This window comes from Rhinopithecus bieti, unplaced genomic scaffold, assembly GCF_001698545.2.
Source record: "Rhinopithecus bieti isolate Rb0 unplaced genomic scaffold, ASM169854v2 scaffold_4553, whole genome shotgun sequence".
Taxonomy (NCBI): Eukaryota; Metazoa; Chordata; class Mammalia; order Primates; family Cercopithecidae; genus Rhinopithecus; species Rhinopithecus bieti.
The window spans coordinates 2,987,329-3,013,227 of NW_016804694.1; the positions used below are offsets into that span (position 1 = coordinate 2,987,329).

Consider the following 25,899-nt stretch of genomic DNA (forward strand, 5'->3'; position numbering starts at 1 on the left):
TTCCCTGTACACTTTTTAAAGTGAGTAAAGAGAACAGTGATTTTCAAACAAGGGTGTGTTGGAGAGGGTGTGGGGGGTCTCTTCCGTGCACCTGTTCCCTGCCTCTGCATGAGTCCAGCAGAAAGTCCTAGCTGGAGGCCCGTGGAAGCCTGAGGCCGGGCACTGTGCAAAGGCTGGGTAAGCATGCTGTCCCTCAGGGCGTCCTCAGTGGTGTAGCCAAGAGCCAGGAAGGGCATAGCCTCCTCCCTCCTCCCTACTGGAAGCCAGAGACCTACCACAAAGAAAGGCCTGCTGCCTCCACCCCTTCTCTCTCTGCCTTGCCTCTCTGCAACTGGTCTTTCCTCCAAGCAAACCTTTTCTGCCCGCTTCCTTCACCATTCACTCTGCAAATGACCAGGGCCTCCAGATCCCGTCCAGCCTCAGGTATGACTGGGTCCGTGTCAGCGAGAGAGATGGGGCATTCCAGTTGTCCTGCATGTCCTTTAAACCTTTCCCTTCCCTCTCTTCCGGAAACTGAGCAAACACCAGGCACTGGGACAACTTCTAATTTAATATTATAATAATAAAAGCCATGGTGGCACAGAACCATGAACTGCATTTTACATTCCTAACTGAACTCCTGCTGGGGCTATTGTCAGGATAAACATGCAGAATCAATGGCTGCAGTTGCCAAAATAAATGGAGCATGCCCACCTCTGCCGTGGCATCGCTGCAGACCTGCCCTGCCCGGCCCGCGCCCGACCTGGGCATCGCTCGGAGGAGCTGGTCACCACACAGAAGGCAAGATTAAAATAATAACACTGACAAGCAAGCTCTAATGAGGAAAAACTCCTGGAAGGAGGCAAATTTAATTTTCTTTTCCTCTTTTGACACCTTTCTTCCCTGTCCAAAGGGAGGTTCTTAATTGAAGTCTGTGAGGGGAACGCTCTGTCTCTTTATTACCAAGTGGCCTCAGTGCACAGAACGCTCGCGTTTTATTGTAGATTATACCTTCCTTTCCCCCTTGGCTCTGGAAAGGATAAGTGATTACAATTTTGTTATCTTCTAAATTAAAAAGAAGGTGAAGTTGACTGGGCTGGAGCCGTCTGCACAGCAGTTTGACAACTGGGGCGACAGCATAACTACTGGGCAATTTTTTGCACAATTCAAAAGCTTTTTTTCTCCTTTTTTGCCAAGGAATCAGTCTAACAAACACATCCTACCCTTGCTGAAAATAATTTCTTTTTCCAACTCTTCTAGGAATAAAGCACTTTTAATGTATTTGTCAGGAATCGACACTTCATTTAATAAGGTTTAAAAAGTGACAATTTAAAGAGCAATTGAGAAGAGTCCCACATCCATCATGGCTCACGCTTCTAACTAAAATCAAAAGAATGAAAGCAGAAAGAACACTGAGAAAATGGTAAAACGTGTGTCTGTGTGTGAGGGAGAGACGGGGGGCGGGGGCTGTTCATAGCTGCTTCAAGTCCAAAGTGGTTGCAGCGGCTCCTGTGACACTGCCCTGCTGGGTGCTGGCTGCAGGGACACAGCTGCTGCGTGGCACACGCCCTACCCGCCCGACACTCTCAGTCCACCCCAAATGACCCTCCCCAGAGCTGCTGGAAGGTGACTTTGAAGGCTTTTTCCCCCAAAAGCTCCAATGAAGTTGCCTTTCTACCCTCAAAAAAAAAAAAAAAAAAAACCATGATGGAAAGTGAAGGGTGGGGGTGCTGGCCACCTCCCGTTTCTTTGCCTGGGTGGTGGTGACCGTCACGCCCTTGTGCCCTTTCTGTTGGTTACTGAAGACCACTGCCCTCATAGGCCCGGGCCACAGGCACCCCCGTCAGCCTCACCTGCCACCCCTCCTCATGTTGGCTTGTTGCCTCTGGGGCTGGCCCGGGCATGGGGGAGCCTGTCTCCCCAATCAGGGGCTTGGCCATGTCTCCTTCTTCACAAGTCCCGCTTCCCACGGACTCAGCCTCTACTCTCTGCTGGGCTGAGGGCTCTGTGGTGCCCAGGAACCCTCCCAGCCACGTGCCAGCCCATCCCATCATCAGCACTTGCTTTTAGCTTCAAACTTTTAGGTCGCTTTGGTCCAGGTGGCCTAGGGGAGAAGTGCTCTGTAGGACCAGCCAGGCTCTGGGGAACTCCAGGCTGCCTGGGGACTTTCTGGTAGCTGCTCACTTGTCCCTGTTCCCTGGAGATGAGGGTCTTGCCCTGGTGTGTGGTGTGACACACCTTGACTTGGCCTCCAGACCCAGCTGGACACACGAAAAGAGCCTGCCCCATTCAGAAGACCCCTTGGGGAAGGGCAGTACGCCTCCAGCCTGGGAAAGGAGGTGGACCCAGCCTGGTGTCCTTCCGGAGTCCAGGGCAGGCTCCCAGCAAAGTGAGGGGAGGTGAGCTGGCAGCGCGGCTGTGGGGGAATGAGACTTTGCCCTCAGTCCTCACCAGTGACATCAGCTGTTAGTGCTGCCGCATCTTCCCCTGACTTCTCTTTATCTGATGATAAGGGGCATCTTTAAAGTGCTGGAAGCAGGAAGGACAGAGATCAGAAGGGCATGCCCCAAAGGAAAGAGCTGCCACAGGCCAGGGAGCTGCAGATGTGGGTCTAGGGCCGAGGCTTTGAAGCGTATTCCTTTGCCGACGCGAGGCTGAGCTGCCAAGCTGCTGTCTAGTTCCCGGAGCACAGGAGGGCTCTGCGTGCTCCGTGGGCAGGGGACTGGAGGGTTGCAGATGCAGGGCTGGGTAGCCCCTCCAGCTCCCCCACCAGCCCCGCGTCTCTTCCCAAGGTCAGCAGCATGCTGCTCCAGGCCGGGGCCTCTGGACAGGCGATGCCCATGTTTAAAAAGAAGCACGTGAATGGTTCTCTCAAAATGTTTGAACTCTGCCCTTGATATGACTGATCTGGCTCCTCTGTCCCCCTCTGGGTAGAAAACACACTGGGGAAGGAAGTGCTGAGTGCGCAGGAGCTCCCTGGCTAACTGGCAACCTGGGGCTGGGGGCTGACAGAGCCAGCGCCCCCACTGGGAGCGGGCGCCCACGTTCCTTACAGGAGCCTCCTCCCATCAGGAAATGCCTGGCGCCCCAGGGGTGTTCCGCTCACCCACACAACAGGGAGTGGCAGAGAGCAGAGTTGAGGGGATAGGAAGCAGCTCAGCCCTGCAGCTGGAGCCACTGAGGAGGATGGAGAGCTGCGGGGCCTGGCTCCTCCCCAGGAACATGTCCGCCCTGACCCAGTGGCCCTCTGATGTCTGCTATCCTGTGTTCACACGGAAAGACAGTCTTCCAATTTAGTCATGCAATTTGATGCTACCCTATTTCCATATGGACAAATAACTCAAAACCAAGTTAAACTAGGAGGAAGCGGCTGACCTGTTGGCTCTTTTTGGAGCGCAGCTGATACGTCTTTGACACACTGAAAGGAAACTCCCACGCCCTCACCCTCCTCTGATCAGGGTTGCAGGTTGGCGCCGAGGACCCAGGGACGTGGTGCTGCCTGTGTGCCATGCTGTGCCGTCCTGGGGAGACTCCCAGGCTGATGCTGATGGCGACAGAGGCAGGAGCTCTGGGGACAGCAGAGGGACAGGCAATGATGTCCACAGTTACCCAGGGCAGGCAGCACTGGAATGGAAATCACTAAGTAAGAGACGGAGCCAGATCAAACCACCATCATCAAATGAGGTCCTTTCGATGAGGATTAGGAGAAAAGCTTCTTAGAACTGCTATTTTTCAATCCCCAGTTGAGTACTGCGGTGTGGGGGAAGCACGGAGTCCCAGTTCTGCGTTCCCAACGCTGATGGGCAGGTGGCTGCCTCTCCAATGCTCCGCTAAACACAACTGGAGGGGCGGCTAAGCCATGGCAGTCCCCGGCAGGTTTGGCCATGCCAGAACTTGGTATATGTTTATCTACATGGACTTCTGAACAGTGAATTAGCAGCAGATATAGTAACTATTTCCTTGTCAGCCTCCCAAGCTTAAAGGCTGGATCCATGTCAGGAATGACAGGTGAATAACTCAGCCACACGAGTGACTATTAACTCCAGTGTCTACAGGTTGATGTGCTCGTGTGCATTTGCAGAACTTCCTCTGTGGCCCAAGTGCCAGGATGAGCCACATCCGTGTCTCATTTAGGAGACATGCATGATGGGCCTCTGTCCCCCCAAGCTGAACCGTTGAAAACCAAGGAAGGAAAATTACAGCATCCAAAGGGATTAAAACTAGTGATTTGCTGCTTGAGCATTTCAAATAGCTCTGGAGCACGTATGACTCACTGACTGGAGAATAACTAAGAGAAAAACAAAATCATTTGGTTGCCAGGGCAATGTTTTCCAGCAGAATGAACACTCTAAGGAAGCCCGTTCCTAAAGGGTGCCTCCAGGTAGCAAAGGCCTGACGCTTTCTCCTCCGCCTGAGTGTTGGCGTGCCATTTTTGTATTCCAACACAGGCCTGTCTATGACTTCCTCCCGTTCCCTGCGCCTGGGCTAGATTAGAGAGGTAGGGTGTTAATGGTGGACTTGATGAAGATTGAAGACCCATTTTCTCCCCCTCGAGACCAGCCTGATTTGGACAAATTGAGAAGAACAAAGCAGCCCCTTTCTGTCCTTGGGAGGAAACCTGTTCGGTGTCTGCGTTTGCAGCTCCTCCCTGGAAAGGGGCAGGGGCGGGGGCAGTCAACAAAGACCCCTGTTCAGGGAGGAGACTGTTTCCTGCCGTCGCCCAAGCCCACCAAGTCACACCAGGCCCGCTGCCTCCTTTATTGGTGCTGCCGGTTGGGGGAGCGTGAGTTGGAGCCTGGGCTGGAGGGTAGTGAGCTGCCACTGGGCGCCCGCAGGGCATGGGAGTCGAGCTGCTGACCGGCCAGACTGGTGTCCCCCGTCCCCGATTCCTCGCTGTTTTCCTCCTTCTGGCTGCTCTGCTGCTCTGGACACTCAAAGTGGACACAGTGGAACACCTGGGAGAGAAAAGGAAAAGGCCCATGAGTGAAGGGTCAGCACGCGGCCCTGGAGCTGCCGCAAGTCGGGACCCTGCCCTGCCCAGCATGGGGGCTCCCACGAGGGAGTTAGCAGAAGTCCTTCCCACTGCCCACGCCTGCCCCGGTGCAGACACCTGATGGCAACGAGCATGCTGTAAAGACATTTTGATCAGTCAGGATGAAAGGAAATGGGCCAGTGGCCGAGAAGTTATAGACACCATGACATGCATTCCTACAAAATGTTCACATTGGATTATTCCGTTTTTGCTAACCTTTGTCTAACGGGTTTTTTTCTTTTTAATTAATTTTTGTATTTGGCAGTTGGGTTAAAAGTCAACAGGAGTTGACTGTGGTGGTGGTGGTTCAATTCTGTGAGGTTGTGGAAAGCAGGTCCGCAGATAACGTCCACCCTGTGTGGCATGTGCGCCTTCTCCCCGTGCCTGTGTGGGTTGTCTCTGGGTACTCTGGTTTTCTCCCGCATCCCAAAGCTGTGCACATGAGGTTCATGGGTGCGTCTGCAGGGCCCCAGTCTGAGTGAGTGTGAAGGTGTGTGAGCGTGCCCTGCAATGGGACAGTGTCCTGTCCTGGGTTGGTTCCTGATGCATAATTCTCCCTGGCCCTGCAATGGTTGAGCACAGACCCTGCCAAGGCAGCTGTGCTGGGGAGTGGACTTCAACCTCATATGGCTCAAGCCAGCCTGGAACAAACGCCCCCAATGTGTAGAAGCCAGCCACCCGGCCGACAGTCACCCTCTAGGAGCTGACAGAAGTTTGCGTACCTGACAGCAGGTCAGCCTGGAAGCACCATGAACTCTGTGCCAACACCGTGCCAGCACCGTGCAGACAGGGCACAGCACTGAGCTCAGCGCCCCACAAGCAAGGGTAAGCCATGGCCCTGACCTGGAGTAGACAGTGTGCTTCAGGGGGGACCTGACATGCATGTGTGAGCTGAGGGGTGCAGGAGAGAAGGGTGGGGTGGGGGCTCTCGTTGGCACAGCACGAGCATGTGTGCACACGCATACACACGCCCTTCTCCCATGGAATCAAGTTCACAGAGACAAATGTAGTTATCAACTGCAGAATTATACTGAAAATGTAAATTCCATGCTTACCTCCCTGCATCACTATCTTTTCCATATTCCCACTTCAATTCCTTTATTGCCCACTGTTTTACACTTCACATTTCCTCATGTGAAGACTGAGACCGTGTCTTCCTGGTGTGTCCACTCTGTTTTGGAAGCTGCCATTTTCTTTTAGAAGGAGCTGATTTCTCTCCTTACCGGGCAGGGTCTCAGACCCGGTCCTTGCTTCCTGCAGAGCCCTCACTGCCTCACAGCTGAAGCTGCCCCCACTTAGCCTATGTCTCCCTCCTTTTCCTTTCTTTCCTTCCTTTTTTATAAAATCTCCTTCTGTGGGTCCATCTGCAGGGCTTACCAGTCAACAACCGGAGGGGCTAGGTCCTAGGGGAAGGCCTTATGCGGAGATCTGAACACTACTTGGGCCATCAGCTCTGCCCTGGGCTAGGCCGTGTGAATCTGGGAATCATCCTCTAGGTGACAACCATTAATCCACTCCTCCATCAGCTCCACATTCTTGCAGCTTTTCAGTAACACCACTGCCCTGGGCATGTTGGCCACTCGTGGATCACTTTCCTTAGGAGTGCTTTTCCTTCCGCGCCCAGGGATAGGTGAGGTCAGGCTCTGCAGGGCCAGGGCACACCCGAGAGTGCAGTCCTGGTCCTCAACACACCCCCTACTAAAGCTTCTCGTAACCCAGCAAATATGCCATTCTCTTTTGCAATATGACCCAGAGCCATATTCTGTTTCCACGCCCACGCACAGGACTTTTCAGGACAGGCTGCGTTTTACTGCTCCTTCCCCCTGCTGACACAGGAGCTCTTTATCCTGCCCTATCATGTTCTTTAATCGGTTATTTGTGTAATCCCTGCTCTCCCTGCTCCGTCAGTATCTCTGGAGGCCGCTCCCCAGAGCCTCAGGCTGACACTAATCCTGGAATTGACTTACATTTGTCCTACTCCTTATTACCTTTCCTCAAGCTCGCTCCTCTGGCATTGAATGGTTTTTCTCTCCTTTTGCTCTTGCAAGGTTCTACAGTCCTGTTAATTTCCAGGCCAGCTCTTCCCCCCTCCCCCGGCACGCCTTCAGGGTGCCTCCTGCTCCGTGGCCCACCCCGCTGCCTGCCTCCTTCTACTCATCTGTCAGCTCCGATCTGACTCCAGGACCAAGGCTTAGTTATCCTTCTACCGACTCAGGTTCTTGCACAAGAATAAACAAATCGATAAAAACCCTGGATTGAGAAATAAAGTTAAAAAAGACCTCAGAGTGGCCCTAGTGTTACAGCTTGCTCTTCAGAGCCGGCCTCCCACCGGAGGAGGGATCAGGGCGGGTCTCTGCTCCGTACTGTGCTGGTAAGAGCCTGGGAAGAGATGCTGTCTGTGGTGAGCATGTGATAGACATTCCACGACCCGACCTGTCGGTGCCCTGGTTCTCACTCTACTTCTCATTTCCAGCTGCATTTATCTCTTGTCTAACTTGGGCAGTGGTAAGGGCACAACTGTGTTTAGACCATTAGCCAATTTGTTTTCAGTTAATAATGCAAATGGCTGTTACTCCCAACACACCTAACAAGACTGACAGCCAATCTCAACTGTTGCTGTGTTTTCCTATGGATATTTCTCCTAAAGAACTCCTAACTGTCTCTCTCCCTGATGCCACTGAGCTCACAGCAGGCTCTGCCATCAAGTTAGGGGACTCTAGAAGCCCCTGGAAGCCCTAGGCCTTAATTGCCTGACTGAGCTCCCTGTGGCTCTGCAAGTAACTGGGGCCATCTCAGAGCTGCGTCCCAGTCTGTGGCCCCAGAATCCCAACTAAATGAAGTGCAGTCTCCCTGAGCATCTCCACGAGGCCACGCAGGTGCTGCCAGATTCAAAGGCAGTACACAGGCAGTTACCTGTATTATATCACAGACTGTGTGGCGAAGATTCTAAGTGAAAAAGAGTGTTTTTACAAATGGATAGGCAGGTGAAGAGGCACAGCATGCCATGGGTGGGAGTGGGCAAGCTACAGGTGACAGGTGGGGAGGGAACAGCCTCTGCACACAATGCAGAGCACAGGATAAGCGCGTCACATATGCCCAGCAGACAACGGGCCAGAGGATGCACGCTGCCACACGTAAGCAGGGTCCAGCGAGGTACACTACCACAAGCCATGAAGCCACCCTCCTACCGTGCCTGACTGGACGACCTCCCCAAGGTCCCAGCTGCCCTCAGGAGGGGTACAGTCAGTGAGGCAGCAGCCTCACATAAAGCCAGGAGAGAAGGGGCACAGAGGAGTGGGACCCAGCCAGGTAGGGAGTCAGGGAAGGCTTCCTGGTGGAGGAGACATCTGAGGTGAGTCTGGAAGGAAGAGTCAGCCAAGCTAGAGAGGATGGAGAAGGGGAGGACTTGGTGTGGAAGGAAAACAGGAAGAACTACACAGGTTCTCAAGCCAAAGGGTGGCGACAGAGCAAGGAGGGCCTGGAGCAGCAGGGTGTGGGGTGGAAGGGTAGGGGCAGGGGCCACACCCAATGGGATAGGGTGAGGGCCTGGCCTGGAGCTGGGCAGAGATCCTGATACTCTTGGACAAAGGAGACTATTTATTTATTTATGAGACAGAGTCTCGCTCTGTCGCCAGGCTAGGATGCAGGGGTCTATCTCAGCTCACTGCAACCTCCGCATCCCAGGATCAAGCGATTCTCCTGCCTCAGCCTCCTGAGTAGCTGGGACTCCAGGCACCTGCCACCACACCCAGCTAATTTTTGTATTGTTAGTAGAGATGGGTTTCACCATGTTGGCCAGGCTGGTCTCGAACTCTTGACCTTGTGATCCGCCCACCTCGGCCTCCCAAAGTGCTGGGATTACAGGTGTGAACTACCACGCCCAGCCTAGGAGACTCTTTAAAAACGAATCTTTCTTAAACTAAAAAAGTTATTTAAAAAGGAATATATGTTTGTGGTGACAAATTCAAATAACAAGTATTTTTAAAAACTAGACAACAAACCTTTAAACCTTGGAGTCCCCTGACTTAGCCATTTGGAATCAATAGAAAGGAGTCATTTTCAAATTGAGAAAGAAAAGAATCTGGTAACAGACTAGGTGAGACTGACAACGGAAAGAAAAGGGACACAGTGACTGTCGGGGCTCCCTGGAAGGGACGGGGACGGGCATACTGTGGTGCTACAGAAGGTGGCCAGCAGCAGGTCTGGGGCTCCAGGCACAGCAGCGCAGACCTGCACTCATGCCAAGGACTCTCACAGACCCTTTCCCTGCGATGATTTCACTGAGTGCAGACTCCAGCAGGTGCGTCCACAGTGCGGCCCCTGCCCTCAGGACCTCTCGGGCAGATGGGGGCAGAGGCACCTCTGCTGGGACGTGTGTTCACTCTTCTGCAAATGGCGAGTGGGCAGGCTGGGAATGAACCTCAGGGCTGTGCATCCCTGAAGCCTGGACCTTTCCACTGTATCAACATGCCTGCCTCACACAAACAATTCTACCAGCACGGGGCCAGCCATATTTCATACATCAGAGGCGAGGGAGAAACTGATTCTGCCTGGAAGAGAGGTCAGGGCAGGCTACAGAGAGGAAAGTGTGCACAGGTGAGGTCTTGAGGGGTTGGGAGGCAAAGGGAACGAGATTTCCACATAAAGATCTGGGCCCTGGCACCTCACTCCTGGCAGCCTGTCTGCAATTCACTCTGGTCACCCTTCTATGGAGCAGTGTGCCTGGCTCATTCATCTCTGTTGATGGTTTAAGCCTAGCAGCCTTCAGCCAAATGTGGCAACTGTGTAAGCCAACACCCAGCTAGCTCCTAGACCACTCAGATGCCCATCAACGTGTACGAGGCTAGGGTTACTTCTCCTGGGACCCCAGAAATCCTCAGATTTGCATGCAATGCACATGGGCATTCAGGGGGGTCTGTGGGTGGTCCCAATTCTGTTCTTGGGAGCAGTAGTGAAAAGCAAGCCTGTTGTGGGGAAACTGGCACTTTCACTGGTGGCCACGCTGCTGGGGCTGGGCGTGAAGCTGCCTCCGGCCCTTGGAGAGGAGTGTGAGGGAAGGGAGGCGGCAGTGCTTTTTATACACAGGAGCTGGAGGAGGGTGATGGCAGCTTGGAGGAAGTCATCACTGCCATGGTGGAGGGGAAATCTGGAAATATTGGGCAAGTGGCCCTCTCCATCCCACCGTAACCCCAAGCTCCTCAGCCCACTTCTTTCCACCAGGCACCTTTGGGCCTCCCTCGAGGTGGAACAGCCAAGTTCTGAGTCTCTCTTTGCTCAGAAGCTCATGTGATTCAATTTCTTTTCTCTAACCTTTCCCAAGACTGCAATACCTCTTGGAAAGGATGTGACCAAAAGTGGCTGAGGCATACCGCACTATGATTTATGCAAAACCATTACTCCGGCCGCCGCATCATTCTCCCTTCCCCTTTTCAGCAATCATGTATCCCATTAGCCTGTTTGATTGCCGCTGCTCACAAAGGGGCACCTTCGCTGAACCGTCTTCAATGGCCTCTGGATCTCTCCCCCGAGAGAAGCCGGCTAATTTGGAATGTGGTCGTGTGTATGAATCCGACACAGCCCCAGTCACAATCGCGTGTCCTTTTCTGTAGCTGCTGTTTATGATCACTTTGCCTTGCCTCTCTGGGAGCCATAATTCACAACATACTGGAGAGAGCCTGGGTGTTCTTTTCTCCGTGAACCCTGGACAGGATGTACACAAATATGCTAGCCCCTTCTTGGTGACCAGGCTAATTCCTCAGCTGGCTGGTGGCTGCTGCCTCTCATTAGAGGGATTCCCTAAGCGCTATTTGCTTGACACATTTTCAAGGTTTTTAAAAGCAGAAGCCTTTGCTAATTTTCCCAAGTTGGCATAAGAGTCCACTGTGAACTGCAGCAGAAATTGGGGAAATTTAATAAATGTTGATCAATGACTCTGCCTTGCTTTCCTGGTTCCTCCTGAGTAATTTCCACAGACTGCTTTCATGCCAACCAATGCAAACAGGATTTTGGATCCAAGCTTTCAACTTACAAATGCAAGCTGACAAATCTTTATAAAACAGATACCTACCTCCTGATGTCTATCCACAAGTCAGATGCAAAGCCATGGCTTCTAACTTACGCTCCCCTAAAGATCCCCTATTTCCCTTTCACAGTGGCTGGTGTGGTGGCATCACACACCCACCCAGCGTTCAGTGACATAACAGATCCTGACGATGGTCACCATTAACACCTCTCTCATGCTCGCCTCAGAGCAGAAGTCAACAGTCCATCTACAGACCGCAGAGATGTTTTGTTTTTGTTCCTTTAAAAATGAAGATGAGTGCCTCCAAAAAAATATCCCTTTTTATAAACCATGGTTTTTTATGTGCATCCGAACAGCCCAACACATTGTTTTCAGTTAAGGAATCATTTCATAGGGGCCAGGCGCGGTGGCTCACACCTTGTAATCACAGCACTTTGGGAGGCTGAGGGAGGTGGATCACTTGAGGTCAAGAGTTCGAGACCAACCTGGCCAACATGTCAATACCCCGTCTCTACTAAAAATATAAAAATTAACCAGGTGTGGTGGCACACGCCTGTAATCCTGGCTGCTTGGGAGGCCAAGGCAAGATAATTGCTTGAACCTGGGAGGTGGAGGTTGTAGTGAGCCAAGATCATGCCACTGCACTCCAGCCTGGAGACACAGTGAGACTCTGTCTCAAAAACAAACAAACAAACACACACAACAAAAAACAAAACCAGGAATTACATCATAGGGAGACATTTCCAAATTGTGAGCAACAAATTTTCAGTATTGCTTAGGGTGATAGGATACCCAAATATTTTTGCACAAGTACTTATCCCTACTAGGTATGGAAGTAAGTTTCTGGGTGACAGTGCTTATATATGGCAACAACTTTTTAAAAAAACTTTACAATATCCTTTTCTCATATTCACATAGGCCAGGATACCCACAGATAACTGGAACGCTGATGCTTGGAAGGTTCTGGAGGAAGAGCCTTTCCAATCCATATAACTCTAGGCAGCCCTGGAATTCCTGCCCTGTTTTTGATGTGTGTACACTCCAGAGCTCCAGGGAGAGAGTTACTCTTGTCTTAATGGATTCCGCCATAGAGTGGTAGAGGGATCTTTCAGTTATTTTTTTTGAAAAACTAAGAAACAAAAAAAGGGAAGTGTTCTTGTTTGCAGGCTTCTGGGATGCCTGAATCTCCCCACCTGGTAGATTTGGCCTCACCAGGGCCCCCTTCCCACACTGGACAGGCACCAAGAGAGCCTGGCCATGGCCCTGATCTCCCCACAGGGCTGGCCTATGCGTCCCCAGCTGCCTGGGCGGTTCTTCACTTAGTGTGACCAAGCTCCTCATGTACCTTCTGTCTCAAAGGGCTCCAGCTACGTGGAGGCTTCCAGCATCACCCCTCACTGCTGGCAGAGCAATGGGACACATCTGAGGGGGCCCTCACAAGCTGCTGTTTCCATGCGTCTCACTGCTGGGAGGCTCCTGGGTACTCGTCTGCCCAAGTCTGGGGGCACTTTCTCCCAGGGCAATCGAGGATGGAGAATTATTGCTGCTCCAATATGACAGGTCTAAGGATTGTGCAGTGTCTGAAACAACCACATGTGCTCAATGTTGTCCTGCTTTTCCTCTCTTTTCTTCCGATAAAATCTTTCATAACAAACATTTAAATATAAAGAAGCCCACAAAAGGTTTTCTTTTATAATTATGAAACAAACTAAATATTTTTCTGCCTTTTTTTCCTGTCTTACTGAGAAGGAAGCTTTAAGATCTAGTTTACTCTCCTTATTTCAAAGGCAAGTGTCCTGAGAGGCAGGGAGGTGAAATGACACTGGGGCCACACAGCTGGCTGGAAGTGAAGCTGGCACCAGTGCTGAGGCCCTCTCCCTTCCTTCCACTCACTGCTCGCCCTCCTCAGTGCATCCTCCGCCTCCCTGCCTGCCCAGTGCTGCTTCGTGGAGCCAGCTTCTAGAGCCTCTGAGCCCCTTTCTTCTTAGCCTGGCTCTTCTGAGGCACCTGGCTTTGATCATTATCTGCAGGTATAATCCTTAAATCCAAGTTTTTGTTTGGATGGCTCAGCTTTCACTGCCTCTCCCCTAGCCTATATTTTTGTGCAACCGAATGCTTCCACAGTCTCTTATAACCATCAGAGCTCTGCCATTCTCCAAGGGCATGGCAGTCACAGCCTTGGTGCCATCTTCAGTTATTCTTTGATCTGGCTTCAGGCTGTCACAAGTGATTCTGAGAGCTCATTCCCCTTGGAATCCTGCACCAATGCTCTGGCCCCTGGTCTGATTTATAGAGGGGTTACTGTGTGCTAGGTACTGGGCTGGGTGCTGAGGACACAAAGATGCCACAAGACAGTCTCTGCTCCCAAGAACTGCAGTGTGGTGGGGACCCAGTCAGAGCCTTCTGTTAGGACTATTATGCAGATTCACAGGTGCCAGGCTACCCGCTGGGCCTGACTGTCCTGGCTGTCCCTGCACTGCCTCCTCTCTGGCCCAGTACCTGGCATACATCATACAGGGCCTCTGTGCTGCCATCTGAAACCTAAGTTTGTTTCCATTATTTCTATTCCCAAGCAGGTCTTCTTTGTGGCCATCCATTTCCAATTGCTGGGACATGAAGCCCCTGGAGGGCCAGGTGCTCTCCCACACAGAAGTGGAGTCTGAAGGCTGGAACCAGTGCTCTCTGCAGACCAGGAGCTTTTGTTGGGAGGGGCCTGCCTCTCCATTTGCTCTCTCTGCGCTCTGCCATTGGGACGTCTGCTTCATGCTGCTGCTGGCCCACTGGGAGTTCAGGCCCTGGAGCCAGCATGTGACTGCTTTGAGGTGCTTCTGGGCTGAGACAATGGTCCTCTGGAGGATGCTGCAGGGGAAGTCCTCGGGAAGCCAGAGAGAGTGGAATCAGACCTGGGGGGACCTGGGATATAATTATCACCATGCCAGGAAGGAGCATTTCTTTCTTTTTTTTCTTTTTTTAAGAGTCTGTTTCCTTGTTTTGTTTTTTTCCACTAGAGCCCCATGTTGCTATGGGAACCGGTGGCATGGGAGCCCAGAGCCACTCACTGGCCTGGCCGAAGCCCGTAAATAAATTCTGCCTCACTCTAGGCCCTGAGCTGAGTGGTCCTGGAGGGCAGCTCAAGCAGCCACTTGCAGACTTTCTGTCCTGCTGTCGGCTCATGCAGATGCTCCTCTGACACGCTCGTGGGCTGATCACTCTCCCTGGATAAGGAGTGGAGAGCATGCAGAGTGGTCTGCAACCTCCCACCCTCCCGGGTCCTTATAAGACATAAACTCATTCATGGCTCCCAAACTCCAAGGGCCAGGATCACTAGATCCATTTTACAGATCAGAACTCACCCTCCTCCTTCAGGGCTGGCTGCTGTTTTCATTCACTGATGTCTCTACCATCAATCAGGTACAGCCATTTGAAACCTCACCCAGAGGTGAGGAGCTTTTTATGGGGATTCATTTCTATCCGGTGGTGAAGCTGCCATCCCCTTAAGGAAGGGTCCTGCCTCAGTTTCTCCCCAAGATCTAGCACCGACTGGTGCACACAGCATGCTCAGAGCCACCTGCTTATCAGTGCTTGACTCATAGAGCTCTGGGCCAGGGTGCAGCTGGGCTCATTTTGCACCTTGCCATCTATTATGCCTTTGTGGGAGATGCAGGGGCCTCGATGTTAACCACCAGACTGCCTGGATTCACATTCTGATTCTGCTACTCAAGACTGGGGTGATCTCATACAAATTAGTTAATGTCTTTCAGCCTCAGTTGCCTCTTTGCTTAAAAACAAACTTTTTACTGCCAAAACTGCATGTTATAAGGCATAGTTTTCCCATAGAAATACCATGTGGGGCAAGAAACAGTGGTGCCTCCCCCTCACTGAGGAAACCCCAATTCTGGCTCAGATAAGATTCATCCCCTTGCTTTCTTTTTCTTAGCAGTTTTATCACTTGTGTATGCATGAATGTTGTAGTTAAACTTTGCCTTGAAGTTTCCATGAATGTAATCCTAGTATACATATTCTTTGGTGTCTGGCTTCTGTCCTTCAACACGCTGTTATGTTCATCCACCTACAGTCCCTGCAGCCTGTTGTATGAGATGCTGTCTTTGCTTATCCATCCTCTGTGGATGGACGTGCGTGGTGTCCCGTTGGGTTCAGGATGAACAAGGCTGCGGTGAAAGCATCCTCACTGTTGCCTCCTAACCTCGTACAAGAGCTTCGTCGGAGAATACACATAGGAATGGAAGTGAATGCTCAGCCATAGGGTGCATGTGTGCACACACTCCTTTAGGACAAAACGCCAAACTCTTCTCCAGAGTGACAGGGTCAGTCCATCCACCCACAGCACTGGAGGAGAACTGCCCACTTCTCCACAATTTTGCCAACACTTAGTATTGAGTTTCCTCATCTTTAAAATGAGGGTGAGAGTGGAACCTACTTCATATATGAGGATTAAATCATGTAATAAAGGGCTGGAAGAGAACCTGGCACACAGTAAGTGCTCAGCAAATACTAGCTACTATTATTGTAATTAATAATAATGATTATTATTATAAGGGTCCTAAGCTAGGAGATGCTGAGATATCTGGTGCGCATACTTTTCCATTTACAAATGTTTCTGGTTTAAGAAAATCCTCCATATGACTACAAAAACTCGTCTTGGAATGCCATGGCCTCTCGATAATGAAAAGTTGGTTTATTACATCTTTTCCTTTATTGCTTTCTTTGATTGACTGGGAGAGGGAGAGATGGGTGTACAGATCAGATCACTCACCCATTCATTCAGCTAACAGGTCCTCTGTGCTTACATGTGCCAGGCACCATGCTAGGTGCCAGGGATACAAAGATGAATCTAACACAGCCCCCTCCTCACTATATAAATTCAGTAGGTAAAATGGAACCTGAGAGCTGCCTAAAGCCTGTCAATACCATCCTCAGTTTCTGTTATTGACTTGGTAAAAGCTTTCATGTAGGTTCTGGTGAGCAGAAGCCCTATCTTTCCGAATACCTTGCAGAGAGTTTCCTTTTCCTACAGTCCTTTTTAACCCTCAAGACTGCTTGTGGGCCCCTGAGCTCCCTGCATACTGAGAAAAAAATCACTCTAGAACTTTGAAACCCACGTTTTCATAAAAGCCATAAAAAGAAACAGGCATAACTTCTATTTCTTGAACACCACTGACTGATTTTCATAGGTGCATAGACTTGATCTCATTTACTCCCAGCTGGGTTTCTTTAAGGATGTAGGTATGTGCCTTTGTTATTTGCTCAGATAATTAATAACATGAAACGGAAGGGTTGCTGGAGACCCCGCACATCAGAACCAGTGCGGTTCTGAGCACAGTTTTTGGGGCTGAAACTAAAGATTCCCTCGATGTTTGTAATGTTGTTGACAAGGTCCAGTTTATTTTAGACACAGGAGACTTAGAAGCAGCGTCTGTCTCCCCAGTGGCTCGGAGTTGATTAGCATTGAAGGCAGGTGGGTGACCATACAGGCATGACCAAGAGCTTGCTAAGCTGGCAACCGAGACCACCATAAAGTGACGGAGGAAATGGTGGAGAAAGACCTCCTTGGCCACAGGCAGTAGGGAGAATCAGGTGCGTGGAAACAATGGAAGCGGAGGGTGGATGTGCTGAAAGACACACCGACATCTGTCTGCCATCTAGTGCTGAGCATGGGAGGAAGACAAAAGAGTGGGGGGAGCGTTCGAGGGTGAAGAAGAGACAGGCGTGAGCACTGGGCCAAGCACAGGGGAGCTTCCAGAGCCAGGCGAGCAGGCAGCAGAGGACGACAGAAGCACACACTGGGGGAGTGAAAGTGGAGTGCTCTGAGGAGTTAAGATAAATGATAAGGATGATGCTGAGTACACAAGGAACAGGGGTCACAGAAGGAAGTGCTGGAGTCTTTAAGAGGTAAGCATTGGGGGAATTTATTGACAGAAGTTGTAAACGTAGCTAAAAAATTAAATGAATTCGTTGCTGCAGTGCTCACAAAGGAAGATGAGAGACAGATGCCAGTAGCAGACGTGCACTTCCCAGAGGAGACGGATGGAATGCCGCAGAAAATCAAAAGCGTGCCAGAGCAGGTGATCAAGAAATCTAAACTCACAGACTACCGAGGCCACCGTCGCCTGAGAGCTGGACGGATCGGAGGGAAGTGGGAAAAATTAGCATGCAGCAGGTGGAGGCTGAGCGTTTGGATGCAGGAAGGCCTGGCCGACTGGAGCAAGACAGATATACACCTACAGCGGGCAAGAAATCCCAGTCCACCTTAGCTCAGACAGGCCAGCCCGGGGGGCCTGCTTCCATGCGCTGCCTGCTGTCTGCCTTCTCCTATTCCAGCAGCCGCCGGGGTGTTTGGAGTTCGGGGCAGTTTCCATGGTCATTGTGCAGAGCTATCAACTCACTGGGCTCCTGCCTCCAAGAACGACTTCAGGTCTCTCTAAACAGCCGGCCGCTCTGCTAGCTGCTACTTACACACTGTCCAGGCCACTTCCCGCCTTTTGCCAAACTGCCCAGCCACCATCTTCTCTTGAATGCTCTTCACAGGAGCCTCCATGCTGTGCTTCCCTACCAGTCCCTGCTCTGCCTGCCCCTCTCTCGATGGGGAAGCACCTGCAGAAGACAGGCCTACCTGCGCCATTCGGCAAAGTGTTTCTTCACCCAGATTTCCCTGTATCGTACGTACACAGACAGACCTTTCCATGCCATAGACCAACTCCATCGATAGTTTTTGAAGCTAGCACAAAGTCTCTGGGTTCACAAACACTGAGTAGCTAGAGGGACACAGTGTTTCTCTGGCTCTGACTAAAACGAAGGCCACTGTTATGGACTGATGCTCGTGTCCCTCCCAAATTCCTCTGTAGAAGTCCTAACCCCTAATGGAATGGGATAGAAGTGGGGCCTTTGGGAAGTGATCAGGTTCAGCAGAGGTCATGAGGGTGGAGCCCCCATGATGGGATTGGTGTCATAGGAAAAGAGATTGAGCGCTTGTGCCTGCGCCCTCTCTCACTCTCTCTCACGGAATTGCACACACCAAAGAAGGCCATGTGAGGACAGAACCCAGAAGACGGCCCTCACCAAGAACCAGAGCCTGCTGGCACCCTCACCTCAGACTCCCAGCCTCCGGGACTGTGAGAAATCAATGTGTTACTTTAGCCAGTGGAATAGCCAGCTGAGACAGCTGCTGATGTCACTTAGCAAGTAAGTAGGGACAGACGGAGGAAACCCTGCATCCTCTGCCCTCCAGGCCACGCTCCGTAGTGAGGGAGGTGCCCGACCCCTGTTTCTGATGGCACAGTTCTGGCTCCCATGGGACTGTGAATCAGGGTGGTGCCGCACACTCATCTCCAGCCTCCTGTCCTATGCTGCAGCCTTCCCCAGCTCCATGAAGTGCTCCTGTCCACGCGGTCATGTCCTCTAGAGCCGTCTCTCCCAGGAATCCTGCCTGACCAGTCCAAGTCATCCTCCTTCCCTGATGTGACCCCTGTCCCTCATGCCTCTGAACTTTGCCATACTGGCTTATACACATTTCCATTGTTCTCTGTTATGACTTTTTTCAAATAATGTCCCAGAACCCAGTATGCTGCAGTAAAGAACATTCTCTGAGGTTTGCTATATTCTTGATGCCCAGGAAAGTTCAGCTTTATTGTACATTTTTTGTTTTTTGAGTCAGGGTCTCACTCTGTTGCCCAGGGCTGGAATGCAGTGGTATAACCATAGCTCACTGCAGCCTTGAACTCCTGAGCTCAAGCCATCCTCCTGCCTCAGCTTCCTGGGTAACTGGGACTACATGTAGGTGCACACCACTGTGCCTGCTAATTGGTTTTCTTTTTTTCTTGCTTTTTTTTTTTTTGAGATGGAGCCTTGTTCTGTTGCCAAGTCTGGAGTACAGTGGCACGATCTTGGCTCACTGCAACCTCGGCCTCCTGGGTTCAAGCGATCCTCTTGCCTCAGCCTCCCACGTAGCTGGAATTACAGCCACGTCCCACCATGTCTGGCTAATTTTTGTATTTTTAGCAGAGATGGGGTTTACCATGTTAGCCGGGCTGGTCTCAAACTTCTGACCTCAAGTGATCCACCTGCCTTGGCCTTCAAAAGTGCTGGGATTATAGGCGTGAGCCACCACGCCTGGCTTTTTTTTTTTTTTTAAAGTAGAGACAAGGTCTCACTATGTTTCCCAAGTTGGTCTTGAACTCCTGGGCTCAAGCGAACCTGTGGCCTCAGCCTCCCAAAGTGCTGGGATTACAGGTGTGAGCCAACGCACCTGGCTTATTGTGCCTTTTTGTGTGCTCTGAGAATGAGATCCTGTTCATTATGTATTTTATGACTTAAGATGTTTCCTGGCCCAGCATGGTGGCTGGTTCACGCCTGTAATCCTAACACTTTGGGAGGCTGAGGCGGGTGGATCACCTGAGGTCAGGAGTTTGAGACCAGCCTGGCCAACATGGTAAAACCTGTCTCTACCAAAAAAAAAAAACAAACAAAAATTGGATGGGTGTGGTGGTGGGCACCTGTAATCCCAGCTACTTGGGAGGTTGAGGCAGGGGAATCACTTGAATGCAGGGGCAGAGGTTGCAGTGAGCTGAGATTGCGCCACTGTACTCCAGCCTGGGTGACAGAGTGAGATTCCGTCTTAAAAAAAAAAATGTTTCTCAGTTGGCAACACTACTTTGAGGCTTTTTTCCCCCTGATCAATAACTGATTCAAAAAGACAACTGAGCAAGTTATTCACGAGCCAAATGGGATGGATCACAAGTTAACTAGTGACCTACTGTCCAACCCATTTAAAATGGCTGGTCCAATCTCCACCAAAGTGGTTGGGGCCCCTTGCACAGACATTTTTGGGAAACTCATCATGAAAGAGAGGTCTTACACTCCAACTTCAGAGCTCTGTAATGGGAAATCATTCTTCATCTAGAATAGCTTTGGAAAAAAATGTCCAAGATGCTTTTCTTCTTCCTTGGTCACTGAGGAAACAGGTTTGGGACCGAGGGCAGCCCTAGAAGAAGGCTCTGAGCAGACTCGCCTTGCTGCTTCTTAGCCTTTTCTGACTTGAGAATTCCTTCTGTTGTAATACAAAATTTCAGAGTTCCATTTAGGAATTAAAGAAAAAAGACAGTCTAAAATTTTGGGGGGGATGCACTGTATAAAAAGCAAGAACTGCAAATGAAACAGTTCATTCGATTTCAATATGTTACTATGTAAAAATTTCAATTGTTTATGACCTGGTGTTTATAATTCTCAAAATTTTTCTTTAGAAAACCATCGTTGGTTTTACTTTTATAAGTTTCAGGTTTGTTTTGAAATAAAGAGGGCAAAGAGGAAAAGTTCCAGGTTTCTGTTTACAAGCTCCTCCTCTATGCAAGAAACACCATTGTAGATGTGGACGGGCATTTTTATTCTAAATAAATACAAAGCAAAATGAATTTAAATTATCACAAATATGGCTGGGCCCGGCAGGTGGCTCAAGCCTGTTAATCGCCAGGCCATTTTGGGAAGGCCGCGCGGACACGAGGCAGGAGACGAGACCAGCCTGGCAACAGGAACGCCACGAAAAAAAGACAAAAAAAGCGGCGAGGGGGCGGCGCCGACCCCAGCACCCGGGAGGCCTGAGGCAGGAGAATGGGCGTAAACCTGGAGGCGGAGCCTTTGCAAGTTGGGAGCTGAGATCCGGCCACTTGCACTTACCAGCCCTGGGCGACAGAGCGAGACTCCCGTCTCAAAAAAAAAAAAAAAAAAAAAAAAAATATCACAATATTTTCACATTTATAAATGCTTTTTGAAGTACCAGAAACACCTTGATGTGTTCTGGGGAAATTTTAATTCCATAAAGACAATGCATGAATCCTGAGCACAGGGCCCATTTGCTAGATGGAAACGAGGAGCCCTATGTTCAAAAAGCAGAAAGAAACCTTTCTGCTTTCATCTAGGGTCTCTCTCTCTCAAGCTGTCACACTAGTTATTATTTGCTACTTAATGATGTGCTACCTCAGGCACAGGGGCTGGCCCCCCCACCACCCCCAGCCAGTGAAGCCCCTCATGGGCACCCAGGGCCCTATTCTGTGACTTGAGCTCAGGACTCACACCAGACTCTGGCCCCGTCCATCCCTGTGTCAGGGCCCCTGCTAGGGGTGGAGAGGGCAGTGATCATGCGTGAGATGAGGAGGGGCAGGCCAAGCAGAACCCAGGCATCCTGGCTCAGGGAGTGGGTGGCTGAGAGCTCATGGCAGGAAGGTGGGAAGGGGCAGGAGGTGGGATTGCGTGTGGGCTGAAGCTCTAAGGTCCTGGTGTGTGTTCCATTGTGCTGTGGAGCTTCATTTATAAAGCACAATTCAAAGATAAAAAGACCCTAAGCATTTCAAGATGGTGCCACAGAGCATTAAACCTCATGCACTGGGTCCCATGAGACTGTCGTGGTGGCACACCATAGAGCCAATCCAGCATAAATCTGAGCAAGATCATGGAAAGGTAGAATTGCAGAAATGTTACTACTTTTAGGTTTCTCATGTACCTCTTGCATTTCAACCCATCATTCCCTATGCTGCCTCTCTTAAACCAGGGTTCTTTGGAGGTACACGCTTGACACAGTGTGACGATGAAACAGCAAGGGAGTGACAGGTCAGCAGCACGGCTGCCTGCTAGACACCATGCTCAGATGGGGCAAGGAACCTCATACAATTGCTGTCATTTGGGAGGGCTGAGGACTCAGAGACAAGGGATGGGGTGTTTGACCTCTCAAGGCATCTGTGGTTGGCCGATTCCACAGAGAGCTGTAGGAATTAGTAAAGCAATAGGAGCTGGCTTTCATTTGCCAGTGAAGAGATATCAAAAAATGATAATGATATCCCCACTGTGCAATTGCAGGACTTTCTCCTTACCAAGCTGTCTGAACAACAGGCCATTAGCAGGCAGAACAAACAATTCCACTTAACTCAGGAGGTAGCATTGACCTGTACATCAGGAAATCTTGCGGCACCTCTCATGAAAAGAGACCCTTACCTCATTTGCTGTGTTGTGTGTCCCAACGATACGGATGAAGGAGGCAGGCTGTCTTTCAAAACTCACTGACTGCCAGGACCTGGGAGAGGAAACAACCATTTGCCTGGTTAGACAGTGCAGTTAACTGACAGTGTGGCTGACGGAGTCATGTCCACTGAGGGAGGGCTTCCTGTCCTCGGAGACTTGCACTGTAGGAGGGGCTGGGGGCAGGGCTGCACCTAATGTATGGCTGAGAGGGGCAGGACATACACAGTGTCCCTATTCAGGAGCTTACAACCCCATCACAGAAGGCACTCCTCCCCATCTGTGAACGTCACTTAGGGTTCTTACAAAGCCCTCCATAAACAAGCACAAAGTGCAGACCAGGCTCATTACGACAAGAGTGTGGACAAAGAGATGTAATCACGGTGGCAGGAGTTCATAAATACATTTCCCCATCTATAAAATGGGGCCATGATGGGGCCCGCCTCAGGGCTGTTGGCAGAATGACCTCAGTCATTCGTCAGACACGCATCTGAGGGGGAGCAGTTACTCAGCACGGGAGGCTTCTGGGAGGAGGAGAGTTTGAAGAGGGCAGGGATGTGGGAGGGCTGCGGAGTTCCAGCACTTGGGTTGGGGCAGCGGGGGTCCTGCACTACCCTCTGACCCCACCATGTGACTGATGGCACATGGGGGTTTTGGCAAGTTCTCCACAGGCCTCTACCCCCTCCTTTCCTGCTTCCAAAATGCTGTCCCCGACACCATCTATTCTCAAGACTGCCCTGGCTCCGTCTGGGTGGTTTCCAAAGCATCCCCGATATTTTAAAGGCAGTTCCTCATTGATCGGCACGGGCCAGGCCAGCTCATTGAAGACTCAGCAGAGCAGGTCCTGAGCGGACCTGAGAGGAGGAGTTCTGCTCTTGGCTGAATGCTCAGCAGCTCATCAGAATGCACCGGAGGAGTGCACAGCACCCACGACTGTAAACTCCAATCATATTTTCTGTAATAAATGTGAGGAGTTCACAGTTGTTGCCATCCGTCCTCCGCTCTCACAGTGGAAATGCCAGCTGCTGGGAAGCTGTTTCCTGTAATTGTCTAATTACCAAGTAATGTTAGCAAAGAAAATATCTATGTATTTGCAGTTTGCTTTCCCCCTTTGGTTTCAGGTGTTCCATCTTCCCTCTCACTATGAACCTCCCACTGAGACTGACTCACTGCCTCCTGGACACCTGTCCCCTTAAGGTCATTAAAAAGTCATTACCATCTTGTGTGCAAAGTCTGTGCCCCTGAAACCAGTGTTCTGGAAACAGAGTTAGAAAAATCACTCTCTCCGGTAAAAATGCTATTATTCATACATGAAGGTGATGCCATCTGACCATGCCCAGGGCTTGTGCTGGTGCCCTATTTTCTTGGTGAGCAACTGCTGTCCTCCCAGACCCCTAGCTCTCTTGGAGGGTCTGCTAGATGGGATGCAGCCCGTTGGCCGGCAGGGGTCCTGCAAGACCCTGTGGGGTTTCCACAGGCCTAGCTCTCTCTTGCGAGCCAAGCAGTGGAACTGACCACACACTCATGTCCTTCCTCCAGCAGGTGGGGAGAAGTGAAGGGAGCGGCCCCTGGCCAAGGTTCACACTGGGACATCAGAGTCCCATCCCTGTCCCTAAAGGAAGCTAAAGAGTACACTAAAGCTGGCCCACTGGCTGCTTCTCAGGCCATGCCTCTAGGGAAGAGAAACAGAAATAGGATGAGTGATGGTAGCTGGTGACAGCTATTAGGTTCCAGTCACAGTTTCACAAAAAGGACTGGCATGGGGAGGTGCAGGAGTGGAAGAAACTGAGCAAAGATTTTGTTCTTCTCAGCCTTCTAGCTCGATGCCTGTCAAATATCCAAGTGATTCTGGACAGTTGGAAGCTCTTGGTCCTCAACAACATGTGTGTAGCTCTGAGAGTGAAGGCAGGCCCAGAATCATGGCCCTGTGGTCCCACGTACTCCTCCCTCCATGATGCAGAGGAGGTTCAAGGAACCCAGACAGTGAGGTCTCGCTGGCAGCCATCCTGGGCAGAGCCGGCCTGAACCTGGGTCTCCCTCCCCTCTTTCCCTTGCTGCTCCTCTTGCCTCCACTCCCCTTTCCCTATGCCAGGCTTCTGCAGCGGGTTTAGGGCTCTGGGCTCTGGCCCCACTGCCCTTGTTTCTGCCTGGGGAGGCAGGGGAGGCAGGGGAGGCAGGGCTGGCAGGGCAGCAGCCTGAGCAGGAGGGAACATTTGAGGAGATCAGAAGGTCTCAATTTAATACCAATCCTCCATCACACTGCATTAATATCTAATCACACTGGACTTCAGCCTGAGAGTTGAATATATGATTTCATTTTCAGCAGAGCCGAATACCAATTCCAAGACCAAAGTATCAGTAGTAAGGGAAGTTGGTTAGAACAAGGAAATGAGCATCTCTCTCTCCCCATCAGATTCCATTTCCCCGGAACTTCTTCAGAATAACTTGTCATGGTTGCTTGAAGGGGAAATGACAAGGTGGCACCGGAGTGGTCACCACCACGACTGTGCCACATTTGCAATCACTGTGAAACCTCAAAGGAGCTGCCTCGGCTGAGATTTCACAGAGCCAAAAAACACCAGCATTGTTTAGTCAATGCAAAAGCTTGACTGCCATGTTTATTGGGCTTTATTGATAGCTGCATAAATATTCCAACTCACCAGGCACTCAGAATCTCTTCTCTAGTAGGCAAAACTTGCAGGAAAGACAACAGACCACTACAGGCATGGCAGCCTGCCCAGTTCAGAGCCAGGGCTGGGTGCTTAGAGGAAGGTGTTTGAACAGGAGCAATGAATGTCAAAAAATAAATGTGGTCTTAATAAAAACAAAAAAGCTTAATAAAAACAAAACACCCACACAGGATTGAAGTCCCAACCCAAACTGGCTCTGACTGGATGAACTGTTACCCTCCCCGGAGTGTACTTTCCTCATTTAAGCAATGCTAACAGAAATAACACCGGTCACCTGCTCGCAGAAACACATGTAGAATGAGGTCCCAATTATGTCCAATTGTAAATATGTCTCTATACACATAGGTATTATTTTAAATTTTAATTATTTTTTATTTAATAAAATTTTAAACTTATTTACTTTTAAATTCTTTATTTTTTGTTTATTCTTCACCATGCACACATGTGCAGAACTATACACACATGTATTAAAACATAGGTGTCTGTAAGAATGCTTGCGAAAATGTTGGTCCAGATTTTAGCTTTGGATGGAAGAATTTCAAGAGCCATTTAGTTTACTTTGGTGCTGTTCTGCACTGTTTGAACTTGGTAGAATGTAAAATACATGTAAGCAGTACACAGTGTACCTATCTTGCCTCTTGTCCGAGGACTTAATAATACAGATCACATGGCATGGAGCCAGTGAGAATGCCAGCACTGCATTATTATGCCAAGTATTCCGGTGGAGAGGACCACGGGCGACAGTCAAGACGGTAGCCTTTCCTCCTGGTCTCTCAGGACTCGGGGCAATGTGGCACAGGGGTGGAGAGCATGGGCCCTGGACCCTGGCTGCCAGTGTTTGCATCTTTATTTTGTGCTTTTAACAGCTCTAGGACCTAAGACTGCAGTCTTTTCATCTGTAACATGGGAATAATAGGAATAACTACCTAAATTTTTTGGGTAAAGATGAAATACATTAACAAATGTAAAACATCTAGAAAAGTACTGGCATACATTAAACACTAAAAAAAAATAGTTGATAGTGTTACTACTACTATAATTACATTCAGCCAATGAGTCTGGACAAGATACACCGTGTTTCTGGGCCTCATCTGTGAGTTGTCAAGCTTGACAGTATATGATTCAATGATTACCACAGAGGTTCCTGGAGCACC

At 50.4% G+C, this 25,899-nt stretch overlaps 1 protein-coding gene across 1 annotated transcript in view; it reads right to left on the reverse strand.

Moving 5' to 3' along the window:
* Positions 1-2,437: 2,437 nt before the first annotated feature.
* Positions 2,438-25,899, reverse strand: part of BTBD9 (BTB domain containing 9) — a 492,311-nt gene continuing 468,849 nt past the window's right edge. The window contains 2 exon segments of the mRNA XM_017870154.1: positions 2,438-4,934; positions 22,032-22,110. Of these exon segments, the coding sequence (XP_017725643.1) occupies positions 4,737-4,934; positions 22,032-22,110 (277 nt within the window). The 3' untranslated portion in view covers positions 2,438-4,736.